This window comes from Pollicipes pollicipes, unplaced genomic scaffold (genome assembly GCF_011947565.3).
Source record: "Pollicipes pollicipes isolate AB1234 unplaced genomic scaffold, Ppol_2.1 Scaffold_4740;HRSCAF=5597_pilon_pilon_pilon, whole genome shotgun sequence".
Lineage (NCBI taxonomy): Eukaryota > Metazoa > Arthropoda > Thecostraca > Pollicipedomorpha > Pollicipedidae > Pollicipes > Pollicipes pollicipes.
In genome coordinates, this window is record NW_023596545.1 from 36,236,866 (window position 1) to 36,251,512 (window position 14,647).

A 14,647-nucleotide genomic window follows, 5' to 3' on the forward strand; every position below is an offset into this window, starting at 1 on the left:
CTTCTCTCTCTCTCTCTCTCTCTCTCTCTCTCTCTTCTCTCTCGCCTCTCTCCTCTCTCTCTCTTCTCTCTCTCTCTCTCTCTCTCTTCTCTCCCTCTCTCTCTCCTCTCTCTCCTCTCTCTCTCTCTCTCTCTCTCTCTCTCTCTCTCTCTCTCTCTCTCTTCTCTCTCTCTCTCTCTCTTCTCTCTCTCTCTCTCTCTCTCTCTCTCTCTCTCTCTCTCTCTCCTCTCTCTCTCTCTCTCTCTCTCTCTCTCTCTCTCTCTCTCTCTCTCTCTCTCTCTCTCTCTCTCTCTCTCTCTCTCTCTCTCTCTCTCTCTCTCTCTCTCTCTCTCTCTCTCTCTCTCTCTCTCTCTTCTCCTCTCCTCTCTCTCTCTCTCTCTCTCTCTCTCTCTCTCCTCTCTCTCTCTCTCTCTCTCTCTCTCTCTCTCTTCTCTCTCTCTCTCTCTCTCTCTCTCTCTCTCTCTCTCTCTCTCTCTTCTCTCTCTCTCTCTCTCTCTCTCTCTCCTCTCTCTCTTCTCTCTCTCTCTCTCTCTTTCGCTCTCTCTCTCTCTCTCTCTCTCTCTCTCTCTCTCTCTCTCCTCTCTCTCTCTCTCTCTCTCTCTCTCTCTCTCTCTCTCTCTCTCTCCTCTCTCTCTCTCTCTCTCTCTCTCTCTCTCTCTCTCTCTCTCTCTCTCTCTCTCTCCTCTCTCTCTCTCTCTCTCTCTCTCTCTCTCTCTCTTCTCTCTCTCTCTCTCTCTCTCTCTCTCTCTCTCTCTCCTCTCTCTCTCTCTCTCTCTCTCTCTCTCTCTCTCTCTCTCTCTCTCTCTCTCTCTCTCTCTCTCTCTCTCTCTCTCTCTCTCTCTCTCTCTCTCTCTCTCTCTCTCTCTCTCTCTCTCTCTCTCTCTCTTCTCTCTCTCTCTCTCTCTCTCTCTCTCTCTCTCTCTCTCTCTCTCTCTCTCTCTCTCTCTCTCTCTCTCTCTCTCTCTCTCTCTCTCTCTCTCTCTCTCTCTCTCTCTCTCTCTCTCTCTCTCTCTCTCTCTCTCATAAAAAGTGTTAAACATGTTCGACCCGGCCGTCACGATTTTGAGAGACTCACATGTTTGCATCTCCCAGTCTGATGCTCATGCAGCCTTTATCAGTAGCAACCACAATTGTTTAGAGGTTGTGTGTCTAATCTGCTCGTAAGCCCGCAAGGTGTTCGATTAGGCGTGTTTTTCCCGCAGAGTTGTACCATTACCACGATTTAACATCCGTCACCCGGTCACCACAGGAGCGTAAACTTTTCCATCTGCGAGAGAAAAAATGAAGAGCGTTGGTGGAAACAGAGCCCATATCTAATGACGCAATGTTGTAGTTTGTGGCGTAATGACACGAAAACAACGGATACTGCTAGCAACTAAAACGGACAATCCTACTGGCCAGCGTGGGGGGTGATGTGTGCAGACTGTGAGGCGCTGTCAAACCGCAGAATCTCCAGTTTGAGGTGGTTTTGAGGAGTGACGTTAGATTTCAGCATCCTCAGCGATAGAGACGTGAATCCCAGCGCACAATAAAGGCAAATGCACCGGTTTACCGTACTGCGTACTGAATTCTTTGACCGTGCCCAGACACTTTATCTCTCCCCTCCCCCTCCCCCTTCCCCAGAAGCTACTGGCCATGAGACGGCTTCAGAGTCTCTTACGCTCCCCTGACCATCCCGTGGCTTTTTGTCGGGTTTTGGCCCCGTGAGCGGGGTCCACGGAATGATTTGATCTCTCTGCGGGGCTCTGGGACAACTTGACCACCCATGCTTATGCCTAGGCCGTCTTGTTCCCATTGGCCCTCACAGATTACCCTCACCATTCGAAGCCTATGTTAGTCTTTACAAGGATCCTGCGCCGTTTGTGGGACCCCCAATCATTTTGGGCCATTTGAGCCGAGTTCTCAGCATATGGAAACCCATGGATATCTTAGGTTCACTTGATCATCCTCAGGTGTTTGACCACATGGTAGATCATTGAGCCGTGTAGAAGCTCGTTCGATGTTTAGGCCTCTTTGGTGCTAGGAAGATTGGGGCGACCTTGAGGCTCTTTGACCATCTGTGGTGCCTGATGATCCTAGGGTCCTTTGATCACTCTTGTTGGCTTCTGGCTCCTTACGTCCCGGTGGCAACCTGGCAGCTCCGAAGTCGCCTGGCGGCTGTCTCAGGCCCCGATCCGGGGCAATTTCACTCATCGGAACCACTCGGAGGACTCAGACCCTTCGACGATCTCGGTGATCCTTGATGATCTACTGCACATTGATTGTCTGAATTTACGAACCGTTTCGGTTCTGCTTCCTGTCCCAGGGCCTCCATATCACAGCACTGCTGTATTTCCCTGACTTCTTGTTTGCACAAGATAGAACAAGATATTGCCGGATTGTTTCGGGACTATACAGCCATGTACATTGAGAGGTCTGTGAATTTGCTGAACGTTTTTGCTGGTAGAGATGTGAGTACGTATGCACAGCACAGTTTTGGGCACACGAACTCACATCTCTACCAGCAAAAACTTCGATGCCAGACATTGCAGTCTCCATAGGAAGAGGAACGCCGGCCATTACAGCTAGCACCGGCCGGTGTCCAAGGGGTGCGCTAAAACGATCAGGCGTTAGAAAAAAGCGGTCTCGAACGATTTACTGAACGTTTGAAATCCAGTCCAGGCCGTAGATTTCACCTGTGCGATTTTCAGATTGATACTCTGAACGGATTAGCTTTTAAACCAAAGCGATCTTTTGATGTAATGGCGGAATCTTTATCTTTCGTGTTACTGGAACCGCAACCAGAAGAGCATCATGGAAACTGCGTAGGTGGAATGTATGCCCCAACCTCGCCTTTTCACAGTTCAAGTTCATAAAAAGGGCTTTGAGACTATCACTTGATGCGTGGTCGTTCTCGCGTGGGGACCGCCCACCGCCTGGTGTTACGTGCTGGACCATCGCCGCTCAGTGCGACTGAGACCGCATGGCTGGGCATCACCGTTTTTGTTCGTTAAGATGACGATTGCGCATGGCGATTGGGCGCACCCAGGGCTAATCTATGTCATGTTTGCAGTTTTCTTACTAATTGATTCCGGGACTCCGTTTTAATCCAGGTTATGGAATACAAAAGAGATCAGACCATACCAGATACTTCCCAGATAGAGGGCCCTGTGAGTGGTATGTGCCCCCCCCCCCCCCCCCACCCCACACACACACACACTGGTGGGGAGGCACATTTCCCGGTCAGGAGCTTAAGAGCCCTTTCGTCCCTGCCTAAGTTCTTTTCCGTCTTCCAATCTGGCGATACAGGGCTGGAGCCCGATCGATTCGTAGGCCCTTGGAGCGACGCATGTTTTATCGGTCCTTTCTAATGCGGAAGTTCTCTGACCGGGGCAGCTAGCACCGGACCGACGTCCAGCCCTTTGCCCCCCTCCTCCGCTCCAAACAGCTCGCCGATAGTCATCCTGGCCAGGTTCTCACATACCTTCTGTGCCCCACATTCATGTGCTCCTGATGAGAGCTTATCGAACCAGTTTTTATTTCAACCCGCGCGTCTTCAAAAGCGTTGTAAGTGGAATGGTGGAGTTGGAACCGCTTACCTGCGGTTTTATTCATTTTCCGGTCACTCAGTCGTTTTTAGCCATTCATTTTATTCATAAGAGGTCTTAGAAGTAACAATTTTGGCTGGGAGAGGTTTACCTCACTGTCGATTTTGTATACTTAAACCTGGAATTGCAGCGGCTGAAATCTCGGACCAAATGTGTTGCACCGGTTGTTCACAGTAATGATCAAAACCCGCAATATACTAGCAGCGTTTGAATAGTCGCCTCTGCGCGCCTGAGACGAGAGTAGCTCAGGTCACGTTAATAAATATACACTTGCTACGCATTCGGGTTACGGCTGGCCGAAAACGGGTCACCAGCGGGGTCGCGATTGGACACGGTTATCACTCGACAGAAGCATTTTAAACGGTTCTGTAAGTCGTGTGTGCTATTCTTATAATTTCTGAGCAGGGATATCACTTAAATGAGTTTGGGGGGTTCAGGCATTAAAGCTGACCTAGCACGCCCCACGTCCTGATTTCGCTCCGGATTTCGGCCTTTGGTTTGCGTCCCGGTTGCGAAAAGAACACGAAAAGCTATCTGGTCTGTTTCAAAGTTATTTTGACTGTTTGATTCATGGTGCTCAAATTGAGGCTAATCTGATAGATAGAGATGATTATGATTGTGATACTGGTATGATGTGCTTAGGTGCCTAGGGTGCCAACAGTTCAAACACTGCTGGCATTTGTTAGCCCAGTTTTCCATTTTTTGCTCATGCACATCTAGGAGGGACCCAGAAGAGCATTGATGGGCTCAAGTCAGTGTTTAATGGAAGGGCTCAGACCCCCCAAAATTATAAAAATTGACAACCTTGCTTCTGAGCATGGATGCCTTTCTATTGAGTAACCTATTACAGCTTGCACATCTTTGCCTGTATTGGGATATGAACACTAGCTTAATGCCAACTTTCAGGACTTCTGAAAATATGAGTTATTATCTGAAGTTTCTCTTGCAGGGCTCAACATAATCATGAAAAAGTCTTTACAACCCCTGTAGGTGTAGAATGATTGAAGAATGCATGTTTAGCCTTCCTTCTTCAGTGCATGACACAGTAACACTGGCCTACCTGAGGTACCTACTGTCATACTGTTGCCACCACAGCATGCTGTCCTGTTTACAGTGTGTGTTATGGCTATAATATTGCAGGGGTAAAAGTTCTATGATATAAACACTAATGATGTGGTATGACATTCATTCATCACTGTTTTTTGTCTTTGGCATTGTGCTCTTGTGTGTTTCCACATTATTGACCAGCTTGTTTGTAAATCATATGTCATATGAAATAAGGATACATTTTACTTTTTATCTTTTAATATGCCTTTTGCCTTTTATCCTTTTGATTAGGACACTTTATCACCCCCATTCTTTGATGCATATGATATGTTGCATACTTATATTATATTGAGCTGGAATATATTACTTTGCAGGTGGGCAGAAATAAAAGTACAGATAATTTGATATGATATGCTCTGTGATGCTGCTTGAACTTAGAGCTTTGCATCTGTACCTATTGCTTTGCTAACTGACTTTGGGAGTATTGTGTGCATGCAGCATGAGGTGGTGAAAACCTTAAGCTGCAAAGTAGGAATTCTATCAGCATTTGCTAAGCTCATGAAAATGTGCCCTTATTTTCAGACTAAGCTGTCATGCTTTCTGCAAGAAGTTTAGCAACCCAAGCATTGAGGCCTCATTCATTAGGAAAAATGCAGAAAATGGTGAGATTTTGTTTGACATCCTATTCACTAATCATGTCTTCATTAATTGTTCCCTTATGTCTAAGAGCATTATATGAATATTTGTCATCTCTCATTTTGTTTTGTTTATGTTATTAATTAGCCTCACAGTCAGGCTTACTGTACATCACCAAGGAAACCTGATGTCTTTTAAATGTCATATGAATATACTGCAACCAGATTTGTTTGTGATTACTTTAGTGTTCATAGATCGCATTGCTGTGAAGTACAGCCCTTAAGATCTACAACATGTTCCAGGCGCTCTCCGCATCTCAGACACTGAGCTCTGCAGATGACAGCCAACTACCAACGATGCCTCAGGCTCGGCACTTCCCAGCCATGAAGACACCCATGCTCCCACCAGACACGTTCAAGGGCAAGGTCAGTAGGAACAGGATTTGCCTGCCTTGCTTCTTGCCTTTGGATCTGCTGTGGAGACAGGTGCCTTCCAGGTCATTATGACTCTGAGAACTGCTGAACCTCAGCTGCCATTCAGATTGGCCTGCAGGTTTCTTGTTCCTTTTTTATGCTTTGGTCAAAAGTCTTGGCTGCCATGAGACTCTGAAAGCTCTGTTATTGTACCTTGGTAACAGTAATTGTATATGCATATCACTTCCGCTTCTGCTTAATCTCTAGGCATCACTATTCCTTCATCCATTCACCCATCCATTCATCTTTCCTTCATTCGGTCGTTTATTCGTTCATCATTCACCACTGGCATTTGTCAACGCCGGCGAACGGCGTGCGGCGGCCGCCGCCGATCGGCCTGCCCTCTGGCGGACGGCTGAGCCGCTCTCTGGCCGACAGGTGGCGCTTATCTCGGGCGGCGGCACCGGCCTGGGTAAGGGCATGGCCACCATGCTGAGTCAGCTGGGAGCTCAGGTGTGCATCATGAGCAGGTGAGTCTCAGAGCAGGGTGGTGTACGGATCTGCTGCTCCGTGTGGAGCTGCGGATCCGGACACCGAACTCTGTATGGACACTGGATCCGGTGGCTATTTATGCAATAGCCGTAAAGCGATCTTGATACAAGTATTCACAAACTGATTCATTTTAGGGGCTTCAGCTTTGTTTCTATATTAATTTGTTGTCTTATATTGTTCTTATGTTTGGCCTGTATTGAAACACAGGGTGTTATGACATATCTATTGACCATGGGACTGCCTGCCTCTGTGACAGCCAGATGACCGCCGTTTACAACCTCAGACGTCAAACAGTCAACCAGCCTTCTCATTGTCTGATCACCCACGAGTCCATTTTACGTCTTACCTGTTCAACATTGGAATTGGATGGCGTTTGTTCTTGTGTAGGCCCGTGTGTGCTCTCCTACCGCTTACACCTCCTGTCCTTGTGGGCGTGAGAGCGCTCACTGTCAGACCAGGGGTGTAGCTTCCCATTAAGTTCGGGGAGGGCTACAGCCCCCCCCCCAACCTGGACCTCAGCCCCGAACTTTGAGAAGAAACTGGGTCAAACCCGGGAGAAGCTCATTTGTTGACGTCTTATGGGAGTGTTTAGCGTCGGTTTTCACTGTTGAACCCCCTCCCCTCTGTCCCCCCGTTTCATTTTGCGAAACTAAACCCCTGCGTCGGACGTCCCTCGAACGCCCCCCTTGCCCTTCACCGTGGCCAGCAGGAATCAGTATGGAACAAGGTCCGCGACCGAGGTGTCCCCTGACCGCCCGCCAAGGCGCATGTGTCCCCTGACCCCACCGCAGGCGTCGAGGTGTTCCCTGACCCACCCGCCAGGGTCGTTCCAGCGAGCTCATGTGTTCCCCTGACCCCACCCGCCAGGCGTCATGTGTTCCCCTGACCCCACCCGCAGGGTCGAGGTGTTTCCCTGACCCCACCCGCCAGTCAGGTGTTCCCCGACCCCACCCGCAGCGTCATGTTTCCCCTGACCCCACCGCCAGGCGTCATGTGTTCCCCTGACCCCACCCGCCAGGCGTCGAGGTGTTCCCCTGACCCCACCCGCCAGGCGTCATGTGTTCCCCTGACCCCACCCGCCAGGCGTCGAGGTGTTCCCCTGACCCCACCCGCCAGGCGTCGAGGTGTTCCCCTGACCCCACCCGCCAGGCGTCATGTTTTCCCCTAACCCCACCCGCCAGGCGTCGGGTGTTCCCCTGACCCCACCCGCCAGGCGTCAGGTGTTCCCCTGACCCCACCCGCCAGGCGTCAGGCCTCGCCCACATCCGAGGGATGGCGCTCCGCCAACGTGGCGGAAGATGACGTGCCAATGACCCGGCCTCCCTTCCAGGGCCGACACCCTGCGACACTGGCCTCCCCTCCCCGTCTGGCAGACGTCAGAGGGTGCTGGACGCCGCGGCGGCACGGCGGTGTCGTACCTAGCTAACCCCTCCCCTTCCATCAGGCGGCAGAAGGTGCTGGACGCGGCGGCGGCCGAGGGGACGGCGCTGACGGGCGGCGCCGTGCCTAACTCCTCCCCCCTCCCCCCGGCAGACGGCAGAAGGTGCTGGACGCGGCGGCGGCCGAGGGGACGGCGCTGACGGACGGTGCCGTGTCCTAACCCCTCCCCCCTCCCCCCGGCAGACGGCAGAAGGTGCTGGACGAGGCGGCGGCCGAGGTGACGGCGCTGACGGGCGGTGCCGTGCTGCCCGTGTCGGCCGACGTGCGGGACCCGGCCGCCGTGACCGCCGCCGTCGACGCTTGCGTCGATCGACTCGGCGTGCCCGACATCGTCATCAACAACGCCGCCGGCAACTTCATCTCGCCCACCGAACGGTAGCTGAGCGACGGCGGGCGCGCCGCTTGGGGCGGCAGGGGCGCGCACACGTGCAGGGCGTGAGTGCGGTGAAGGGCTCGCCCGCCAATAGGTTTCAGCTTATCCCACCGGCAGCAGGTGGGAGTGCGTTTAGGTGCCCCATTTCACTAATGTATTTGAATATATTGCCCTTCCCTCTGCTGTCATTGCGGATGTGCTCCCGATAAAGTGAATCGACTGTCCTTTCTGGTTGGCTTGACGGTCTCTGGGGGTTCTCTTTATCGGCTGACTCCTTGTTTACACGATGCATATGAAATAAGTTTGCTATATCGCCCGTTACATGACAAGTGTCTGCCTGCAGTCGCGGTGAACTGAAATGTGGCCTCAACCGTAATGATACGTATTTGGTGCAACCCGGGCTTGAATATTGGTTTGCATGTAAGTTCGTGTCGTGACTGGGATTCCATTTTCTCCGGACGGCGTTTCTTGCCCCGTCACGAATATGACGTGTTTTGTTTCATCTCACCGCGGGGGTGATCCGTGTCCATTGAAGAGGGAAGAAGAGGCTAGGCACTGCCGCAACTCACGCACGCACCTCCCGTACTCTCCGCGTGTAACCCCTCGCTAAGTGTGCGTGCGTCCTGCAGGCTGTCTGCCAACGCCTGGAGGACGGTGGTGGACATCGTGCTGAACGGCACCGCCTACCTCACGCTGGACGTGGGCAAGCGGTGGATCAAGGCCGGGCGGGGTGAGAGTGCTGCCCTACCGCCGGTGGTCGGGGTCAGGGCGAGGGCGAGAGGCGGGCCGGTCCGTTGTTTGCCGAAGCCAATGGGTGTGGTGGGTTTGGCGGAGCTCAGTGCCGGAGCGTTGGCCCGGTGTGTGCCGAAGCGGTGCGTTTGAGTCTAGCGACCGGCCCGAATTTTCACCGCCCTGCACGGCAATCATCGTTCTTCTTCAAGCGTTCTTCAAGCTTCCACCGTGTGTGATCCCTCTGCCGTCGACGGTCCTGCGATCCGTGACGGTGTCGTCCAGGCTGTGTTCTAGTCGGCCGTCCATCCCCGTGTCGTATGTCGCATCCTCGCCGTCTCCCCAGGCACCGTGCCACCCCAGCGCGTGTCCTCCCCCGTTGGCGCGCATCGGCGCCCGTGACCAGTGCGGCACCTTCGCAGGCGGCGTCTTCCTCAGCATCACCACCACTTACACCCGGCTGGGCTCCGGCTTCGTCACGCCCAGCGCCTCGGCCAAGTCGGGCGTTGAGACGCTCACCAAGTGAGTGACTCATGCGCTCGCGGACGCTCTTGTGGTAGGCTGGTCGAAGCTTAACACGCGCTCGGGTGGCGGTCAAATTGACCCCCCCCCCCCCCCCCGAAGGTTTTTCCATAATGGTTTCCGAACGGCACGGCCTAGCCGCGCCAAATTTTGCCTAGCTGTAAACAATTGAATAGCGGATCATTTCACATCAACAATTTAGATGTACCTTGTAAGGTCGCCAACCTATGGTAGATCAAAGTCAGGACATGGTTTCAGCGAAGGCAATTTCTAGGGAATCGTCCAATCTGATACAATAATGCAGTGTTTGACGAAGCCATACATCTCTGAGATACTTTCTTAGGCACTCCAAATATTGAATGAGCAAATTACATTGACCTAAGGTCAGGTATGAAGGTCAGACGAAGGTTACAACCAACCTGATTTATTACTCTAGGACTTGCTGTATGGGAAAGTTTTTGGTGCTCATTTCGAATTCATTGACAGCAGGAACCGCATTATACATCTTCCATTGACTTCTTAGAGGTCAGAAAAAGTAATTGACTTAAGATGGCCCAGGTCGACATATTGTTTTATGAACATACTGCCTAGCGTGATATTTGCCGCTTATTCAAATGCAAAACTCAGAGCAGTCTTGTATGATTTTGGTCGCCATGACCTTCAAAAGGTCAAACAAGGTCACTGACCTCAAATGGGTTTTTGACCTTTTGCTTAGAAACAGTTTCTTACTTTCTGGGGGCACTTTGGTGACTACCTAGAATTTGACCCTGTTTGACCTTATTTGACCCGAAGGTCATGACCTAGGAAGCTCAAAATTTGACCTAAGTGAGTTCACGTACAGGTCAAGACACCCTGCAAATTTGGTGTCTAGCTTTCTTAGTTCCCGAGATCTCAGGGGGTCAAATTGCCCCCCCCCCCCTCCCACCCACCCGAGCGAAGGGTATCTAGCCGGCCACCCGGGCGTGTGTTAAGACTACTCAGACATGCCAGATTATGCCCTTGCTGCGCGGCTGGCGTATGCCTCCCGCCCCACTGTCTCTGCCCAGTCAGATGGAAATGAATGTTGCGTTGTTAAAAGCCACAGCTTTCTGCAGCTGGTCCAGACGCGAGTGTCAACAGTCGGCGACGTAGTTCGATATGTTTGCCTGGCCGTTGTTCCTCATGAGGCCTTTGAATCGGCGAGTGGTGTTTCACTGCTTCGTGCTTCGCCTAATGACTCTGGCTGTCTAGCTCGGCACTTTCCGTCACGGCCTTTTGCGTGGCGCGTCACGGGTGGGTATGCCTGCTGGAAACTGTGCCGGTCCACACGGCGTCTGTCCGAAGCTTGTCCTCGCGACGGGTGGACGGTGAGATATTGGACGCCTGCTGTCGCCCCCACGGACCCATTTGCCGTCTCCTGACACGGGCCGTCCTGACCACCCGAGCGCACAGGCCAACTTCGTCATCGCCGCGCTGCTGCGTGCGGCGTCCTTATTGAATAACTTGCCTCATCTTTGACGGATTTGTTCCTCTGACGGGCATACGGTCGCTGATTATTGTTCGTCTTGCGCGATATGCCATTCGCGTGCAGCTTGTGTCGCTGTGTGACTGTTGGGATGAGTCGACACAACATTCCGCATACCAGTGTTATAACCAACTCCCTGCTGTCGACTCTGCTGTCGAATGGTACGATGTCCTCATAGTGATATGCGAACTGACCAAGTGTTTGATTGCATCTATCCGTTCTGGTGGCTTAGTTGGTCAGAGCGCCTACCTTCCGATTGAGCTAGCCGCGGTGGGCTGGGCGCGAGGCGCTTTAGGCGCTCGCTCTTTCCTCCCAGTGGGATGGCCTGCGGCATGGCAATGGTCGCGTTAAAGGTGAGATGACGTCAGAGAGCAGGTCAAATCGTGCTGAGCATCGCGACACGCTAAGCTTTCGCCGTAAAATGATGCTGTTAACCGAAATTTCGCGATCGGATAGTGGGCTGAAATATCACGCAGCGATGACTGCTTAGCGTGGAAACCGATCCCAGAAATTCATCCAGTCAAATTGTTCGGTCTAAATATTCAAATATAATTATCCGAGACAACTGGTCCGAAAGGCGCGTGCGCCCCGCGTCCCCGCCATTTGGTCTGTGAAGGGCAACGGTCTGTCGTCGCCTTCTCCCGGGCCGCATCCTTATGACGCGGCCAGGCAGCCCGTCTGCACGGGACGGGAAGCAGGGGTAGCGCCTGCCCGTACCGGTGTCCGGCTCGGTCGGCCGTGCCACCCACCGCCGTCGCGTGGGGCCTCGCTTGGGAGGCCCTCTGACCCCCGCTCCCCGCCGCAGGAGCCTGGCGTTGGAGTGGGGCCGCTCTTGAGAGGCCCTCTGACCCCGCTCCCCGCCGCGGGAGCCAGGCGTCGGAGTGGGGCCGCTCTTGGGAGGCCCTCTGACCCCCGCTTCTCGTCGCGGGAGCCAGGCGTCGGAGTGGGGCCTCGCTTGGGAGGCCCTCTGACCCCCGCTCCCTGCTGCAGGAGCCTGGCATCAGAGTGGGGCCGCTACGGGATCCGGCTGAACTGTATCGCGCCCGGTCCGATCGAGACCGAGGGAGCCTTCTCGAGGCTCGACCCAAGCGGCGAGTGAGTGACGCTCCTCCGCCGCCGCCGCCGCCGCTCGCCGGAGGCACGCGCCGACGGTTGGGTTATGGTGGAGCCGTGTGTGGCTGTGCGTTGTGCCGGAGTTTCACCTCTGGACGTGCCATTCTCTGTAGACAGAGGTGAGTCGAGTGGCACATGCTGTGTCGGGTTTGGACGCGTGCTCTGCCCAGTCGCCGCTGCGCCGTGATTTCGTGAGCGGCTCTGTGACGCCGTGATGCTGCCCGTGACGCCGTAATGCCGCCCGTAACGCCGCCCGTGACGCTGTGACGCCGCCCTTGGCGCCAGGTTCCGGCGTGTTGGCGTGAAAGCCATCCCGGCCGGCCGTTTCGGGGAGCCGGAGGAGCTGACTAACCTGGCGGCGTACCTCGTCAGCGACTACTCCTCCTGGATCAGCGGGGAGGTGAGCCTTGAGCGGCGGTGGGAGGCCGGCTGGCGGTGGCGGCGCCAACCCGCTGAGCCGGCTCATCTGCCACTCAAGCTGCTCCTGTTGGGGCGAATTAGTTAACTGGAATCCCGATGTGGTAGAGATTAAAGGCTTTGTAGCTTGTGTGGACTTGTGCATCCATAATGTGAATCGCGTGGGAACGTTAAAGCCTTTGATTTGCGCGATCGGAATCTGGTCACGAGGTTGGAGCGTATTCTACTTTCCGAGAGTTTGCATCCGGGGAAAGTTGCCGATCTGTTCAGATCTCGCTCTGTGCTTTCCTGTGCCAGCGAGCTCGTGATTTACACCGCCCTGCCGGCCTTAGCCTGCCTGACGAATAGCCGTGAGCCTTATTATTCTGAACGATTGATGGTGATAAATGGCTGGGTTGGAGAAGCATGAGCTTCCCAATCTCGAGCGGCTGGAAAGAAATTATGTTAACAGATTGGCAGTTTCGTGTTTGATAGTGCCTTTTGCATATCCTGAAATATGTGAGGCGTGGCGCAACTCATTCTTGCGCCGATTTCCTTCCTGTTAATGTACCGTGATCAGGTACGCCGGCGCTCTGTGTCTGTACTTCGTACCAAACGCGAGATTCATTTGTGCTCCCTGTCTGGACTGGTCCTGGACCGCGGTGCTCGTGCTCTAAAAGCAGTCTTCCGCAGCGTATTCTGTCCAGCGCCTTTTGTGCCCGAGCGTATTGCGCGACGTTCGTATCTCCCGGCGTGCGTGCGTGTTGCGATGTTTCGCGCGTGTTATCTGGCAGTCATATCACTGGGCTTACGTGCGTTGACTTCTTGTCTGCAAATCCCGTGCTTGACACTTCCGGCTCCAGTTCTCTGGACGTCCCCGAAGGGACCCTTGGAGACCCTTGATATCCCTTTACCTGCGCGCTGACCCTGATCCTGTTACAGAGCGTGGCGCTGGACGGCGCTGGACTGCCGTTCCGCGGTGGCGAGTTCAACCAGCTGTCGCGCGTCACCCCCGAACAGTGGGATCTCATGGAGCAGATGATCCGCTCCACCAACAAGCAGTCGAAGCTCTGAGGTCGGACGGCGGGACCGGCTGCCACCGCTACCTCGGCGGCTGCAGCGCTCAGGGATCCGTCGGTGGGCGGCGGCGATGACAACTCCCGATCGCCTGCGGTCGCGCGCGGCCGTAAGTCAGGACTGTCTGCTGCCAGCTGCGGCGCGGCAGCCGTGTGACAGGGTCGATAGGATAGCGTGTGTGGCGGTGTCGTGAAGTATCCTGTTGGGGAGTGAGGGAGGAGCGTGGTACTGGGAGCGGAGCGTGGCTGTCGGAGCCACGATGGCGTGTGGGAGCTGCTTGAACCGACATGAAATATCCAAGCAGCATTGATACACTATCAGGCGACATTGCAATGCAAACTGGACGGAGACTGAAGGAGTCGTGTACATGTTACGGAGTGCAGGGCTTGTAGGAGTCTGGGACGATTTTTTACTGTTATATGTGGTCCTCGGATTTTTGCCGGAATTATGCGTACGTGCACAACTGGAGAAGCGATATATCGAGCGGTCGTAAGCAAGAGAGGCCGACGTATGTGTTGTATGCGGTCGTAGGTTGAAATATAATAACCAGCTGTTACCGGTAATTGGTGTTGTGTTTTTGCTGTTTTCGGTAAGCAGCGCCTGGCGTGGACCCGGCTGGGATCCTCCTGTTTCCGACCAACTAGTACCATAGTATGGGGAATCAGCCCAAGTCGTGAGGACACGTCAGACCACGCCGATGTTGAATGTCGTGCCAAGACAGGTGACGGGACTGCTATCTTCGAACGGGCGTTCTGCGGGTGCCGCGTTACAGTGATCGATCACTTGCCGCATATGAACTGATCTTAGTCCACTGCTTGCAAGCCGTTCTGAGAACGTATACCGGATGTCCCACACACAGGTGCTCGGCAGGGCGCAAGATCACCTGTGGTATGTTAATCTATAAGCATTTACGACAAGCGTCGGGCAAGTTCATTTACCGGCGACTTTGATCATTATGATCACATGCCCGCACGGGCGTTCGCGTGTTGTCTCTTATCCTACCACGCACCGGTTATGTGCGGGGCGGTCCGACCCATCAGAAGCTATTTTCGCGTGGCGTGGGCAGCGTCAGTCGACGGTGTGCGGCAGGGTGCAGACTGGCGACATGGAGAATGGCTCGCAACCCGCCATCATGACGTCACACTTCCGAGTGGAACATCCCACCCGGCCGTGCTTGTGGAAAAGCCGGGAGAAACACGTGCTGGTCGGATGCAAATAGAATCTGGTTAGTGGAAATCCCTGAAATGAAAAACGGCAT

General features: G+C 53.9%; 1 protein-coding gene across 1 annotated transcript; it reads left to right on the forward strand.

Annotated features, from left to right (window-relative positions):
• Nucleotides 1-5,216: 5,216 nt before the first annotated feature.
• On the forward strand, nt 5,217-13,952 carry LOC119099366 (2,4-dienoyl-CoA reductase, mitochondrial; the record flags this gene model as incomplete). Its single annotated transcript, XM_037222501.1, is given in 9 exon segments — nt 5,217-5,296; nt 5,573-5,695; nt 6,122-6,213; nt 7,859-8,050; nt 8,678-8,778; nt 9,200-9,299; nt 11,794-11,898; nt 12,202-12,316; nt 13,255-13,952. Coding segments are annotated over 9 exon segments (1,029 nt in total). The 3' UTR covers nt 13,387-13,952.
• Nucleotides 13,953-14,647: the final 695 nt, after the last annotated feature.